This window comes from Arachis hypogaea, chromosome 19 (genome assembly GCF_003086295.3).
Source record: "Arachis hypogaea cultivar Tifrunner chromosome 19, arahy.Tifrunner.gnm2.J5K5, whole genome shotgun sequence".
Classification (NCBI taxonomy): Eukaryota; Viridiplantae; Streptophyta; class Magnoliopsida; order Fabales; family Fabaceae; genus Arachis; species Arachis hypogaea.
The window spans coordinates 64,717,029-64,733,845 of record NC_092054.1 but is presented as its reverse complement, the minus strand read 5'-3'; the positions used below and the strand labels follow the sequence as shown (position 1 = coordinate 64,733,845).

The following is a 16,817-nucleotide window of genomic DNA, read 5'->3' as shown; positions in this document are numbered from 1 at the left end:
TGTAGCACATCACTACCCCTAAGTGAAAAATAATAAATATCCTTTAATTTGGATCTTTGATTAGCTTAGGCTAGTGAGGGTGTGTATCATTTGGGTATGGGAAACTTGGGACATTGATTGAGGTAAAAGTGTAATTTTTATTTTTGTTAAAAATATTGGGAATTGGGTACATATTCATGCACTATATGTAAAACCATATGCATTGATATGTTTGTAAATACTTTAGAAAAAAAATGTAGAAAAAATGTATATATAAAAAGAAAAAAAATTATAGAAAAAGAAAAAGAAAAATATATAGAAAAAGAAAAGCAATAAAAAGGGGACAAAAATACCCCAAAGTAAAGTTCAATAAAAATCAATGCATATGTGTGGTGAATTAAAAAGAATGCATGAGTATGTGAAAAAAAAAAGTGGGAATTATGGGTAGCTAGGTTGTGTATTAGAATTGTATAGGTTGTTATATGTGTGATAAACCACTATTTCATGGTTTATCTTGTGCCCAATTGAATGATTTTTATTAATACTTTACCCACTTATTCATACTATTTGCATGGTTTTACATTTGCCTTCCTAATTATGTGCTTTGATTGAAAACATGCTTCTTTGGATTTATATTTGCTAATATTAATCCTCTCTTATTACCATTAGATGCCTTGATATGTGTGTTAAGTGATTTCAGAGATTATAGGGCAGGAATGGCTCAGAGGATGGAAAGGAAGCATGCAAAAGTGGAAGGGATACAAGAAGTTGGAGAAATTGCTAAGCTGTCCAGCCTGACCTCTTCGCATTCAAACGGCTATAACTTTAGCTACAGAGGTCCAAACGATGCGGTTTCAGTTGCGTTGGAAAGCTAACGTCCGGAGCATCGATTTAATATATAATTTTCCATAACTGCCTCGACGTTAGGCGACACGAACGCATGAATGACGTGCCCGTGTCGTATCTGCGAATTGCAATCCGCGCGAACGCGTGGACGACGCCTCCGTGTCACTTTCCTGCGACCTGAACGTAACAGAAACCGCTGGGAGTGATTTCTGGGCTGTTTTTGACCCAGTTTTCAGCCCAGAACACACAGATTAGAGACTATAAAGTGGGAGAATGCATCCATTCATAATCATGCTTTCATAATTCATAATTTTTAGTTTTAGATGTAGTTTTTAGAGAGAGAGGTTCTCTCCTCTCTCTTAGGATTTAGGATTTTAGGATTTCTATTAGTTTAGTTTAACTCATCTTCAGTCACAGGTTCAATATTCCTTTTATTTTATATTTCTCTTTTACTTTCAGATGCTTTAATGCTTGTATTAGTTATGTTGCCTAATTGGCTTATGAACTCCATGTTAGAATTGATTTCTTTATTTAATATAATTTGAGGTATTTCAGAATTACGATTGCTTTCTTTTATTTATATAAATAATTTAGATTTTTCCCTTTTTGGCTTTGGTTGAGTCATTGGAGACGCTTGAGCTATCAAACTCATGGTTGATTAACAATTGGAATTCTTCCAGAATTAATTCGGGTTCCAATAACTCTAACTTTTCCCTAGGAAAGACTAGGACTTGAGGAATCAAAATTAATTCATCCACTTAACTTACCTTCATAGTTAGAGGTTAACAAAGTGGGAGAAAAATCCAATTCTCATTACAATTGATAAGTATAACCAGGATAGGACTTCCAGTTTTCATACCTTACCAAGAGTCTATTTTATAGTTATTTATTTTATTCTTATTATCATTCAACATACTGCTTCCTTACTTTCAAAACCCCCAATTTACAAGACTCATAACCAATAATAAGAACATACCTCCCTGCAATTCCTTGAGAAGACGACCCGAGGTTTAAATACTCGGTTATCAATTTTAAAAAGGGGTTTGTTACTTGTGACAACCAGAACATTTGTAAGAAAGGTTGATTGCTTGGTTTAATAACTATACTTACAACGAGAGTTTACTATAACCTCTAAACCATCAATCTTCAGTTCTTTCAAAATGGCGCCGTTGCCGGGGAATTGCAAACGTGTGCCTTATTATTGGTTATTGTAAATATTTGCTTTTTGCTTGTTTATTTGTTTTTATTTTTGTTTTTATTTTTGCTTTTTCGTAAATTAAGAGATTTTTTGGTTTTTATGTAGTTATTAAAAAATTTTTCAAAAATTTTGTTCTTGGTGTTCATCTTGATCTTCAAGTTGTTCTTCGTGTTCATCTTGACCTTCAAGTTGTTCTTAATTGTTTTCTTCATTTTGATCTAAAAATTTTAAGTTTGGTGTCATTTTATTATTTTTCTCCTTCCTCATTAAATTCAAAAATTCAAAATTTAAAACTCAAATTTCAAATTTTTTAAATTTCAATTTCCTAAATTCAAATTAAAAAAATTTTAAATTCAAATTTCAAAATTTAAAATTTCAAAATTTAAAATTTCAAAATTCAAATCTTTTTTTTCAAAATTCATATCTTTTTCAAAATCTTATCTTATCTTATTTCAAAAAAAATCAAATTTCAAAATTTAATATTCAAAATTCAAATTTCAGATTTGAAATTTGAAATTTTCAAAATTAAAATTTAAAAATTTTCAAATTTCAAATTTTAAATTTCAAAATTCAAATTTCAAAATTTCAAATTTTAAATTTCAAATTTCAAAATTTAATTTTCAAATTCAAAATTTAAATAACCTTTTAATTTCAATTTGTTTTTATTTTCGTTTTTAAATTTTTATTTGCTATCATGAGTTCTCACTCCTTTGGCTATGAGTCTGGTTACAATTATATTGCAGGAAGAGAAAATTACAATGAGAACAGGCATCAAGGTTGGAATAATCAAAGATGGGAGGAGCCACAAGGATTTGATCAACCCTCATGGCAACAACCACCACCATATGCCTATAAACCCTCTCCTCAACATGACTTTGGACCACCATACTCACAAGCCCCTTTTCACCATTCACCTCTATATGACCCTAACCCGTATCCACCATACCAACCACCTTATGAGCCAAATGAACCCTCCTATCCACCCCAAACCTCCATGGAGAAAGCACTTACCGATCTAAACTCTACTATACAAACTCTCGTCGCCCAAATCAGACCACCAAATACCTTCAACAATCAACCCCCAAGCTCTAGTGCACTTCCTTTTCAACCACAAAATGATCTCTCCATCCCATCACCACCATCCATGGAAGAGCACCCACATCCATCAATCCAAGAGCAACATGATCCCAATGATGCTATTGACATAGAACAAGAGAGAAGGGATCATCTTCGCGAATTCATACTTCATAAGGAGCTAGAGGAGGCCCTAAAGGTGAAGGTAGTAAAGACCCTTGAAGTTGAAAGAGTGGTTGAAGAATTAGTGAAGGAAGACATCAAGGAGGAGTCTAATTTTGTCTTAGAGTAAGAGGAAGCCCAAAATGTGGAGATAGAAAAGACCCTTGAAGATGAAAGAATAGTTGAAAGGAGTTGTCATGGAAAGAAAATCATCAAGGATGAGTACGATTTTATATTAAAACTACTGGACAAAGCAGTAATTATTAAAGAGGAAAAAGTGGTTGAAGACTTGCGAGATACTGAACCTCCATGGGAAAGTGAAGACATAGAGCCTCCTTCAAAGACGTTTGAAATTGATGTTGAGGAGGGTGTACAACCTCCAAGGCATATCATAGTTAAAGACTTGGAAGAGGTTGGTCAAGAGATGGAGATTAAAGAAGAAGAAGCACAACCTCCCATGCCCTTGGTAAACAATGAAGAAGAGATTGAATTGGAAAAAAGCTACCAAGAGGAAGAGGCTGATATTGAAGAAACTTGCAAAGAGGTGGAAATTGTCAGAGAAGAGCACAAGGGAGTGGAGCTTGCAAATTCGTTAGAAATACCTCCCCCTAAGTTGCCATCATCCTTCACAACATTCAAGTGGATAAAATTCATATCCCTTAGCTTTCTAATTCCACTTGAATATGGGCTACTGGAGACGGATGGTCAACTTAGAGCTCTTTGTGGCATTAAGAGTAAGAGGAAGATGGTCAGTGGTAAGAATTGTCCTGCTAGGTTCATTATGGTTGGAAGCTTTAAGTTTAAACGCAAAGGTTGGTGTAGAGCTCAATTGAATGGGTCTAGAAAGTTGTTTGGACACTTCACTGAGAATTCTAAAGCTGAACCACCCGGATGGAATCATGATAATCAACTTGAACACGGGTGCAAAAGCAAGATTTGGGACCCCGGAATTCATTCTGGCAATCAACACTCTTGGGGCCTTGTCACTTGCTTTAACTTACTTGAAGGCTTTCTGCGCCTAGTTTGGGACCCCGGAGGCCATTGGAATTACAAACATTGGTGGAGATTCCTGGATGAGTTCAAGCACAAGCCGCCATGACAAGGAGCTCACCAAATGTCCAACTTAAGGACTTTAACTAAAAGTGCTAGGTGGGAGACAACCCACCATGGTATGATCGTTCCTTTTTCAATTTTAGTTTTATTTTGTTTTGTCTGTTTTTATATTATATTATTTTCATTGAACCTGAATACTATTCATAGCATTTGCATCAGCACTGCATATTGCATTAATAATAAAAAAAACGCACGCAACGCAGCAGCGTCGCTGACGTGTCCGTGTCACCAGTGCATTGGGAAGAAAAGAAAATTGAACAGAAAGTCATGCGAGAGCGTGGCTGGAGGTGTGCCTTTGGCACAAATTAATCCACGCGACCGCGTGGATGACGCGTTCGCGTCATTAGCGAAATAGCCTCCCACGCGTCCGCGTCACCCATGCGAACGCGTGGCTCTGTAAAATCGACGTAAAGGAGTGTATGGCAGTATGTTGAGCTGGAATGGGGCTGGACTCGTGCTGGAAGCCCAAGCCCTCCCACGCGAACACGTTCCTTACGCGTCCGCGTCATTTTTCAAGAAAGGCCATTCACGCGATCGCGTCAACCACGCGACCGCGTCACCCAAAAATTTGGCGAAAAGAGTTTCGAACAGAGAGTTGTGTGAACGCGAGGCTGCACTCGTGCCAATCGCACAAATCAGGCCATGCGATCGCGTGACCCATGCGTCCGCGTCACCTGACCTTATCGCGCACCACGCGACCGTGTCACTCACGCGTCCGCGTCACATGCGGCGCACAGCTTATCCAGATCAGCCAGATATCTTATCTTTTCTTCCCCAATCCTAATTTCTTCTATCTTTTCTTCTTTCTTCTTTCTTTCTTACTTTCTTTCTCTTTATCTTTTTAACTTCTCATCCTTTTTTACTTTTATTTTATTTTATTTAATTTAATTGCTTACCTTCATTCATTGCATTTTAATCTTGTGCATATTTTTATTTTCTTTTCTAAATTTATTATTTCACCATTGGTGTTCAAATGTTCTTATTCAACTTTTATGTCTTTTCTGGTATTATTTTGGTGCTCAGTGACTTGTTTTACACTGTTAGGTAATATTATTTAAGTCAATGCTAATCTTTTATGATATTTGTATTAATTTTGCATTGACATGAATTTATATTATCTTTCCTTCCACACTCTCTTCCCCATTGTTGCAAATTTTTGCACTCTTGATTTGCCATGTACTTCTACTGTTTTCTCACTTGCATGTTATAGCTACCATGTAATTGAGACCCTCATTATTTGGCATTCACCCAACCATATTTTATTTTATCTTTATTTCTGGGTTACTGTTCTTTTTTTTCTCTTCTTTCAGGCTGGCCACCGAAGACGGAAAAAGGGATAAACTTCTAAAAGGGGAGACAAACAAGTCCATCTGCACAATCCTTGATGAAAAGCATCAGTTGGAACAACCCGTCCACTTGCACATCTCAACATGCACCGAGGACGGTGCAATCTTTAAGTGTGGGGAGGTCGATACCGATCTCCATGGGTTAGCTATTTTCTTCTTTCCAACACCAATGGTTTATTTTTCTTGTTAGTTATTGCAATTGCATGTTTTGCATGATTATTTGATTTTGTGCATATTTTACCACTTGGTTGAAGTAATATTTTCTTTTTCAAGAAACCTTTTAAGAGCATTTCACTAATTTGAATAAAATTTAATGTTACACTTGTTTGAAGAAATATTATACTGGAACATGGTTTAGAGCTCGAACACAGAAAACCTGTGAGATTTTCGAGCCTATTTGAATTGGTTGCATTTTACCAACCAATATTTTATTTTTGGTATGTGTTTTTCTCTCTAAAATTGTGATCTTTGTCTTGCTTAATTCTATATTTCCATGGTTTGATGTATGCATGCACTTATATGATTGAGGCCTTTGTTTCACTAATCTTACATACCCATATGGCCTTACCCTTTCAGTATTCTTTGCAAACCAATGTTGAGCCTATTATACCCCTTTGTTCTTTACTTTAGCACATCATTAACTCTAAGCAGAAAATAATAATGTCCTTAATTTGAATCCTTGGTTAGCTTAGACTAGTGAGAGTGCTTATAATTTAAGTGTAGAGAAATTAGCTTTGGAAACATTTGGTTTGAGAATTGAGTATGTTAGAATTTTCTGAAAATGTGAAAGAAATGTTTGGGACATGTTCATGCATTCAATAATTTAATCATATGCATTGAGGAAAATAAAAGAAAAAAATAATAATATAGATATATATAAAAAAAATAAAATAAAATAAAAAGAAGTGAAAAAAAGAAAAGAAAAAGAGCAAATAAGAAAAAGGGGACAAAATGCCCCAAAGTAAATGATGAAAGCAATGCATATGTACTGTACTCAAAATCGGATGCATGAATATGTGGAAAACATGGTTAATGGATAGTTAGATGCGGTATTATGATTACATGGATTGTCTAACCCCATTACAACCCTTAAAAGACCTCTTGATTTGTGTATTTGTGCATTAAATTTTTTTTGATTGGTAGAAGAAAAGCAAGTATTAGAAAGCAAGGTTAGTAGAGAATTGAGAGAATCGAACCTTAAACACTTGAGTGATTAGAGTGTATACACTACAGTGAGGGTTCGATGCTCAATTCCTTGTTCCCTGCTTTCATGAGCTATTTTCTTCTTGCAAATCTATTTGTACTTCATTTTCATGATTTGAATTAGTGAAATCCAGTTCATACTTCTTCTTGAAGGATTTATTTACTTTTAACCAAGTAGGTAGAAATATTTTGCATGTAGTTGCATTCATATAAGATAGGTTGCATTTCATACATTCTACCATTCCTCTTCACTTCTTTTATAGCTTCTCTTGAGCTTAGCATGAGGACATGCTAATGTTTAAGTGTGGGGAGGTTGATAAACCACTATTTCATGGTTTATCTTGTGCTCAATTGAGTGATTTTTATTAACTCTTTACCCACTTATTCATACTATTTGCATAGTTTTACATTTGTCTTCCTAATTATGTGCTTTGATTGAAAACATGCTTCTTTTGACTTATATTTGCAAATATTAATCCTCTCTTATTACCATTAGATGCCTTGATATGTGTGTCAAGTGATTTCAGAGATTACAGGGCAGGAATGGCTCAGAGGATGGAAAGGAAGCATGCAAAAGTGGAAGGGATACAAGAAGTTGGAGAAATTGATAAGCTGTCCAGCCTGACCACTTCGCATTCAAATGGCTATAACTTTAGCTACAAAGGTTCAAACGATGCGGTTTTAGTTGTGTTGAAAAGCTAACGTCTGGGGCTTCGATTTAATATATAATTTCCCATAGTTGCCTCGACGTTAGGCGACGCGAACACGTGAATGACGCGCCCGCATCGTATCTGCGAATTGCAATCCGCGCGAACGCATGGACGACGCCTCTGCGTCACTTTCCCGCGACCTGAATGTAACAAAAACTGCTGGGAGTGATTTCTGGGCTGTGTTTGACCCAGTTTTCAGCCCAGAACACACATATTAGAGACTATAAAGTGGGGGAATGCATCCATTCATAATCATGCTTTCATAATTCATAATTTTTAGTTTTAGATGTAGTTTTTAGAGAGAGAGGTTCTCTCCTCTCTCTTAGGATTTAAGATTTTAGAATTTCTATTAGTTTAGTTCAACTCATCTTCAGTCACAGGTTCAATATTCCTTTTATTTTATATTTCTCTTTTACTTTCAGATGCTTTAATGATTGTATTAGTTATGTTGCCTAATTGGCTTATGAACTCCATGTTAGAATTGATTTCTTTATTTAATATAATTTGAGGTATTTCAGAATTATGATTGCTTTATTTTATTTATATAAATAATTTAGATTTTTCCCTTTTTGGCTTTGGTTGAGTCATTGGAGACGCTTGAGTTATCAAACTCATGGTTGATTGAAAATTGGAATTCTTCCAGAATTAATTCGGGTTCCAATAACTCTAACTTTTCCCAAGGAAAGACTAGGACTTGAGGAATCAGAATTAATTCATCCACTTAACTTACCTTCATAGTTAGAGGTTAACAAAGTGGGAGAAAAATCCAATTCTCATTACAATTGATAAGGATAATCAGGATAGGACTTCCAGTTTTCATACCTTGCCAAGAGTCTATTTTATAGTTATTTATTTTATTCTTATTATCATTCAACATACTACTTCCTTACTTTCAAAACCTCCAATTTACAAGACTCATAACCAATAATAAGAACATACCTCCCTGCGATTCCTTGAGAAGACGACCCGAGGTTTAAATACTCGGTTATCAATTTTAAAATGGGGTTTGTTACTTGTGACACCAGAACTTTTGTAAGAAAGGTTGATTGCTTGGTTTAGTAACTATACTTACAACGAGAGTTTACTATAACCTCTAAACCATCAATCTTCAGTTCTTTCAATGTGTTTAGTGAGAGCTTAGGCTAATCAAAGATACAAATTTCAAGCTCACTTGACCATATACATCCCTACCTTTACCTAGCCCCATTACAACCTATGAATAAGTCCTCATGATGAATGTATGCATGCATTGAATAATTGTTGATTGTTAGATGAAAAAAAAATCTTGAAAAGCATGAGTAGAAGAGAATTGAGTGAATTGACCCTATACACTAGAGCGGATACACTTCTGGTGAGGGTTCGATGCTCAATTCCTTGTTTCCGGCTTTCATGAGCGTTCTCTTGCAAGTCTATTTGGACTTTATTTTGATATTTGAATTGGTAGAGTTTGTGAGTCGTCATATGACCTTTGCCCTGCTTGCTTATATATGTTCTTGGAGATTGATTTACTTTTAACCAAGTAGGTAGAATCATATTGCATTTAGTTGCATGCATGTAGATAGGTTTATATAGTTTCTTTGCATTGAATAAATGTTCATAACCCTTTTCTTGTCCTTCTTTATTCTTAGCATGAGGACATGCTTGGTTTAAGTGTGGGGAGATTTGATAAACCCTAATTTTGTGGTTTATCTTGTGCTTAATTTGGGGGATTTTATCACCTTTTCCCACATTTATTCAATGAAATAGCATGGTTTTGCAATTCTCCCTTGATTTGTGCTTAAATGTGAAAACATGCTTTTTAGGTCTTAAAATAGCTAAATTTAATTCACTTTAATTCCATTCGATGCCTTGATATATTTGTTGAGTAATTTCAGGTTCATAAGGCAAGTATTGGATGGAAGAAGTGAGGAGAAAAGCATGCAAAGTGGGAGAACTCATGAAGAAATGAAGGAACCATAAAGCTGTCAAGCCTGACCTCTTTGCACTCAATCGATCATAACTTGAGCTACAGAGATCCAAATGAAGCGGTTTCAGTTGCATTGGAAAGCTAACATCCGGGGCTTCGAAATGATATAAAATTTGCCATATGTTGCTTCGCGTATACGGGTGCGCACATGCCATGTACGCGCGCGCGCCAATGCTGCCGTGGCTCACTAAAGTGAATTCGCCCCCAGCGATTTCTGAAGTACTTTGGGCCCAACCCAACTCATTTCTGATGCTATTTCATGCAGAATTCAAGCTTGGGTAAGGGGGGAGCAATTGTTTGAAGTGTTAGCATCATGTAGAGTAGTTTCTAGAGAGAGAAGCTCACTCTTCTCTCTAGAATTAGGATTAGAATTTCTTAGATCTAGGTTTAATTCATGTTTTGATTTACTTTTCCTTTACAATTTCTTGTTCCTACTCTTCCTCTCTCTAATTTTGTATTTCATTCTTGTAATTGCTTGCTTTGTTGTTGATGCACTCTTCCTTCTTCTATTTTCTTTTAATGCAATTTATGATTCATGTTCTTTTATTATTGATTTGCCTTATTGTTGTTTAATTCCTTGCAATTGAGTAGTGTAGATTTATATTCCTTGCAATTTTACTATGCTTTCCTTTTATGCCTTCCAAGTATTTGATAAAATGCTTGGTTGGATCTTAGAGTAGAATTTTGTGCTCTTGGCTTGGGAAGGTAACTTAGAAACTCTTGAGTCACTAATGTCCAAGTGATTGACGATTGGGAGCCATTAATGCTAGATCTCACCAATTGATTAGGTGTAGAACTAGGACTTATGGACTTGGATTGATATAGCTCAGTTGACTTTCCTCTACTATTAGTTAGGGGTTAACTTAGTGGGATTGATCCTTGCCAATTCTTATGTTGTGGTTAGTGATTAGGATAGAGATCTTTGACCACCTAACCTTGCCAAGACCTTTTTGTTAGTTTATTTCCCTTGCCATTTATATTTCTTGTCCATCATTTCAAAAACCCCAAAACATACTCCATAACCAATAATTGACCACTTTATTGCAATTCCTTGTGAGAAGACCCGGAGTCTAAATACTTCGGTTAATTTTCATTTGGGGTTTGTACTTGTGACAACTCAAATTTTTTATGTGGGAATTATTTATTGGTTTAGAACTATGCTTACAACGAAGTTCTTATTCCTATAAGAGAAATTCTAGACCACACGACAAAACTCATTATCAATGGGGTAGTACAACTTGTTGTGATCTCCTCTTTGTATCTCCGCTACTACCTCATCAATCACATCACATTTAAGAATGGAATGCTCTTCGGGTAGGTGTCTCATGGCCTCTTCTAAGTTAAACTTGATAGTCTTGTTACCTACCACAAAAGAGTATGTGCCGGTAAAGGCATCCAATTTAAATTTAGAGGACTTTAAGAACGGTCTACTAAGCAACACGGAGGAAGAACTTCTATTATCCGTCTGAGGCATTTCAAGGATATAGAAATCAACCGGAAACACTAAATCCTTGATTGCCACAAGCACATGTTCCGCTGTTCCTACTACGGTGATCACACTCTTATCGGCTAATGCAAACTTTACGGCCGATCTTTTTAATGGAGCCAACTTCAACCTTGCAAATATAGAAAGTGGCATAATACTCACGCAAGCCCCTAAATCATACATACAGTCATGAAATGAAACTCCACCAATTCGACAAGATACTAAACATGGTCCGGGGTCACTACACTTTTTTGAAATAGGCTTCATCAATGAAGAAATGGAACTACCCAATGACAATGTTTCCAGCTCACCAATCCTTTCTTTGTGTGTGCACAAGTCCTTCAAAAACTTAGCATACTTCAGAATTTGTTGAATGGCATCAAGAAGTGGGATGGTTACCTCAACCTTCTTGAATACTTGAAGCATGTTTAAATCAAACTCTGGAGTCTTCTTGGCCTTCTTTACTATGGAAGGGAATGGGATAGGAATATATTCATCTATTATGGCCTTCCTCTTAGGCTCCTTAGGGCTAACTTCTTCTTCCTCTTGCCTTGTGTCTACCTCCTCTTCTTCATGTGGAACTTCAACAACCACTTCTTTTTCATGAATTTCTTCCATGACCCTAGGAGGTATCTCCTCCAATGTAGTCCCCGACCATAGAGTGATGACATTTAGACCGCCCTTTGGGTTTGAAAGGGGCTGAGATGGAAGACTAGAAGAGCTTGAGGCTTGGTTTGTGTTGTTGGAGGTAGGTAAAGACATCCTCGAAAGCATCTCGGTGATGTTGGACAATTGAGCATTTATGTTACCAAATTGAGCCTCATGTTTCTCTATCATAATCCTAAGTTTCTCTTGCTCATGGGGGGGTACACGGTTGGGATCATCACTTTGGTGGGTGGAGGAGGAAGAGGATTGGTTGGATTGTTGTCTGTGATGTGGTGCTTGGTATCTAAGGTAGTTGTTTTGGTTTTGGTAAGGTGCTTGGTATGGTTAGTTGTTGTAATTTTGGTTGGCTTGGTGGTTGTTGTTGTGATATTGGGATGAGGCTTGGTGATTGTTGTGGTAATGAGAGGAGGAGTTATTTCACTTTTGATTTTGATTATTTCCTTGTGTATTATCCCTCCACCCTTGGTTGAAACTATTACTATGAGAGTAATTGTTTTGGTCTTGAGATTGATAGGGTGAACGGTTGTTATAGTTCACATTGGCTACTGCAAGGGTATAGTCCTCTTGAACTTGATGGCATTGATCCGTGTAATGTTCGGTGCTAGAGCACAAACCACATACTCTAGGAGGCCCTTCAAGTTGGGGTGGTGCTTGGACGGCTTGGATGGAGTAAAATGCCTTTTGTTTCTTGTGCATCTCCGTGAGGAGAGTAGTCATATCCCCAAGCACTCTTGTCAAACTTTATTCAGAAAGAGGTGCTTCCACCACACCCTTGAGGGGATTGCTCTTTACCCTTACATGCTGTGTAGCCTCGGCGACATCATTTATCAAGCTCCAAGCTTCCGCTGCTGTCTTATTTTTAGAAAGGAAACCACCGCTAGAAGCGGTGAGCAATCTCTTGTCTTCCGCGCAAAGACCTCCGATAAAGTAACCAAGGAGCAAGTGAGTGTTCAATCCATGGTGTGGACAAGATTCCAAGAGCTTCTTGAATCAAATCCAATACTCATATAGGGTCTCTTGGTCCTTTTGCATTATAGTAGAGATTTCTTTCCGGATATAGTCGGTCTTCTCTGGCAGAAAGAACTTGTCTAAAAATACTCTTCTCAACAAATCCCATTCGGTCACTACCTCATCCGGTTGGGAATAGAACCACTCTTTTGCTTGCCCCTCAAGAGAGAAGGGGAAAGCAAAAAACCATAATGGTAATCTCATCGGCCCCATGCCTTCGAGCCGCAGAACAAGCAACTTGAAAATCTCTCAGATGTCTGATGGAGTCTTGTTCCGGAAGCCCATAATACTTGGGAAGCAAATTAATCAAACTATTCTTCAACTCAAAGTTTGGGTCAAGATTTGGATACCTCGCTTGCAATGGTTGAAGAATAAGATCTGGAGCCCCTTGTTCGTGCAAAGTGATTCTACGTGGCTCCGCCATGAAATTATCACCTGTAGGATGCAAAGATGTATTAGTGGTGCCAACAGAAGAATAGGAAGTAGTAGACTCCAAGTCACTCTCGGTTCCGTTTAGTGGTTTGGAGGGTTCCTCAAGAGAGGCCGAAGCACTATCCGTATAGTCCAACTGCCGCCTAGCTTGCCGAGTGCGTAACAAAGTTCTTTCAATTTCAGGATCAAGCTCGGCTAAGCTAGAGTTCCGTTGAGACCGAGTCATAAAACTTGGGAGTCATAGCTCATGCGTGAAAAGAAATCTAGGCTAAAAACAAAATAGTAGAAGCAAGAAAACTATCTACACTATTCACATATTCACATAACCAATATCAAGGCAAACGTTGCAAACATTCCCCAGCAACGACGCCAAAAATTTGATGCAAGAATTATTGTTGGTATAGAATTTTTCAATAAAATCCTATTTTAAGTATAGTTCTAACCAAAAATAATCCTCAAATCAAATTTTAAAAGATTGGTTGTCACAAATCAACCCCAATAAAAGTAAACTAAATTATTCAAACCTCGAGTCGTCTCACAAGGAATGGGCAAACATGCGCATCAATATTGGTTAGAATTCCGGGGTTGGGAGTCATAAGCAAGAATTTAAACTACTAAACTTAACATGCAAGGAATCTTAGAGTGCAAGTAACTAAATCAAGTAGCCAAAACTAAGTGTGAGTAATTTCAATTTAGCAAAGGAACATATAAGCTATTCATGTTCATTCCAATGGTAATAGAAGAGGATCAAAATAAGGCATTCCACTTATGCATGCCTCCTTTCTCTCTTCTAAGCTATTCTCGCCCTATAAACTCTGAAATCACTCAACAAACATATCACGGCATCAAATGGTAATAGAAGAGGATCAAAATATGGCATTTTTAAGGCAAATGAAGCATGCTTTCAATCATGAAGCGAAATTAGGAAGGGAACACAAAACCATGCAATTTCTATGAATAAGTGTGGAAAATATTGACAAAATCCCCCAAATTAAGCACAAGATAAACCACAAAATTGGGGTTTATCAATACCACCTGGACTGGACTCACCCAAGGGCTATCAGAAATTGGGTATATGATTCCAGTATTCCATAACTTCATTACCTCCTTTTGAACCACCGCTTTTATGGTTGGATTAAGCCTCCTTTGAGGTTGCACCATTGGTCTTGAGTCTTCTTCTAATAGAATTTTGTGCATGCAAATAGCAGGGCTTATACCCTTGATGTCATCAATTGTCCATCCTAAGGCAGTTTTGTGAGTTTTCAACACTTCAAGCAACTTTGCTTCATCTTGCATACTCAAAGAGAAGTTGATAATTACTGGAAGGGTCTCCTCTCCATCAAGAGATGCATATTTGAGATGAGGTGGCAGAGGCTTCAGCTCTAACGTGGGTGCTTCCTCTTTCTTTTCTTCAAGTAGAATTTCGGTCACTTGCTCCTCTTTGACATCTTCATCTTGAATCCCTTGAACTTCTTCTTCTTGAAACTCTTGAGTTCCTCCTTCTTGTTCTCCCTGATGGCTTGTCTCAAGCACTTCCTCCACTAGAGTTTCTATCATCTCCACCCTCTTATGATTTTCTTTCTCAGGGGGGTATTGCATTGCCGTAAAGACATTAATGATCATTTGCTCATTATGTACCTTGAGAACCATTTCACCTTTTTCTACATTTATTATGGCTCTTGCTGTAGCTAAGAAGGGTCATCCCAAGATAATTGAGTTGTGCTCCTCCTCTTCCATATCTAGCATCACAAAATCAGCAGGGAAGATGAACTCTCCATTCTTCACCAATAAGTTTTCCATAACTCCATTAGGTATGTTGAGTGATCTGTCGGCCATTTAAAGTGACATTCTGGTGGGTTTAACTTCCTCTATTGCGAGCTTCTTCATCATAGAAAGTGGCATCAAATTGATGCTTGCACCCAAGCCACAAAGAGCTCTTTCCAATGTTATGTTGCCTAAGGTACATGATATGAGAAAACCCCCTGGGTCCTTGAGTTTTGGTGGGATGCCTCTTTGAATCACAGTACTACACTCCTGGGTCAGGATCATGGTTTCTTTTTCTTTTCAGCTCCTCTTCTTGTTGATGAGTTCCTTGAGGAACTTTGCATAGAGAGGCATTTATTCTAAGGCCTCAGCAAGTGGAAGGTTGATCTCTAGCTTCTTGAAAATCTCTAAGAATTTAGGAAATTATTGGTCTTTGAGCTCCTTGTACAATCTCTGAGGATAGGGTAGTGGAGGGACATATGGCTTCACCTCCTTCCTCTGCTCTTGTGGTTATGCCTCTGAGAGTTGCTTACTCTTCAGTGAAGTTTGTGGTTCTTCATCTTTCTTGGAGTCCTTGTCATTCTTGTCAACCTCTATTTGTTCCTTGTTGGCAACCTTGGTATCATCTCCCAATGTCTTTCCACTCCTGAGTTGTATAGCTTTGCATTCTTCCTTGGGGTTAGGAATGGTGTCACTTGGGAATGTGTTGCTTGGTCTCTCAACAGTCTGCTTAGACAGTTGCTCAATTTGCCTTTCAAGGTTTCTCATAGATGCTTCATAATTTTTTGCTGACCATCTCTTGATTCTTCATGAATTTATCCATCATTATCTCCAAGTTGGAGATTCTTTAGGATTCTTGATATCGCTATGGTTGAGTGTGGGATGTTGATGGTTGATGGAAGTTGGTTGGGGTGTTTGAAGGGTTATTTTATGGGTAGTATGTGGATGTGGAGTTATTGTTTTAGGGTTTTCTATATGGATTGTTGTTAGTAGGGTGGTGGTTTTGATTGCTTGTGTTGTGAAAATTGTTGGGGTTAGAGTTCCTCTGCCATTGGTTCTGGTTTTTTTCCCATCTCAGGTTGGGATGGTTTTTCCATGAGGGATTGTATGTATCCCATTGAAGTCATTTTAGCCAGAACTTGGATTGTGCATGTAGTGGACTTGTTCAGGCTGCTGCTCATTGTTGCACACCTCATAACTTTCTTCATGTTATCCCCAAACAGTTGGAGGTTGACTTGTTGTGCTAACTGCAACCAGTTGCAATCCGTCCATCCTCTTTGACATTATCTCCATCTATTGTTGAAGTTCGCTGGTGCATTAGCTTGTTCTGGGCTAAAATGGCATCCACACCTTCAAACTCATAGACTCCTGTCTTTGGGGCTTCTTCTCTTTTTGAGGAGTAGAAATACTGGTTGTTGGCCACCATATCTATGAGATCATGTGCCTCTTGTGAAGTTTTCATCATTTGAAGGGACCCTCCTAAAAAGTAGTCCAAAGCCTTTCTTGTTTTCATGGATAGACCTTCATAGAAATTATGAAGCTTCACCCATTCACTAAACATGTCTGGAGGGCATCTTCGGATTAGTGCCTTATACCTCTTCCAAGCTTCATATAGTGACTCTCCCTCTAATTTTCTGAATGTTTGCACATCAGTCTTGAGCTTGATGATTCTTTGAGGGGGTAGAACTTGGCTAAGAACTTGCTAACCAAGTCATCCCAATTGGTGATGCTCTCTTTTGGGAATGTTTCCAACCATTGAGTAGCCTTGTCCCCTAAAGAGAAGGGAAACAGTAGCAGCTTGTAGATGTCTGGATGCACCCCATTGGTTTTGATAGTGTCACATATCCTCAAGAAAATAGAGAAA

General features: G+C 37.6%; 1 protein-coding gene across 1 annotated transcript; it reads right to left on the bottom strand.

Moving 5' to 3' along the window:
• Positions 1 to 10,792: 10,792 nt before the first annotated feature.
• On the bottom strand, positions 10,793 to 11,509 carry LOC140182279 (uncharacterized). Its single transcript, XM_072228432.1, has one exon. The coding sequence runs from the start codon at positions 11,507 to 11,509 to the stop codon at positions 10,793 to 10,795; it is 717 nt and encodes a 238-aa protein (XP_072084533.1).
• Positions 11,510 to 16,817: the final 5,308 nt, after the last annotated feature.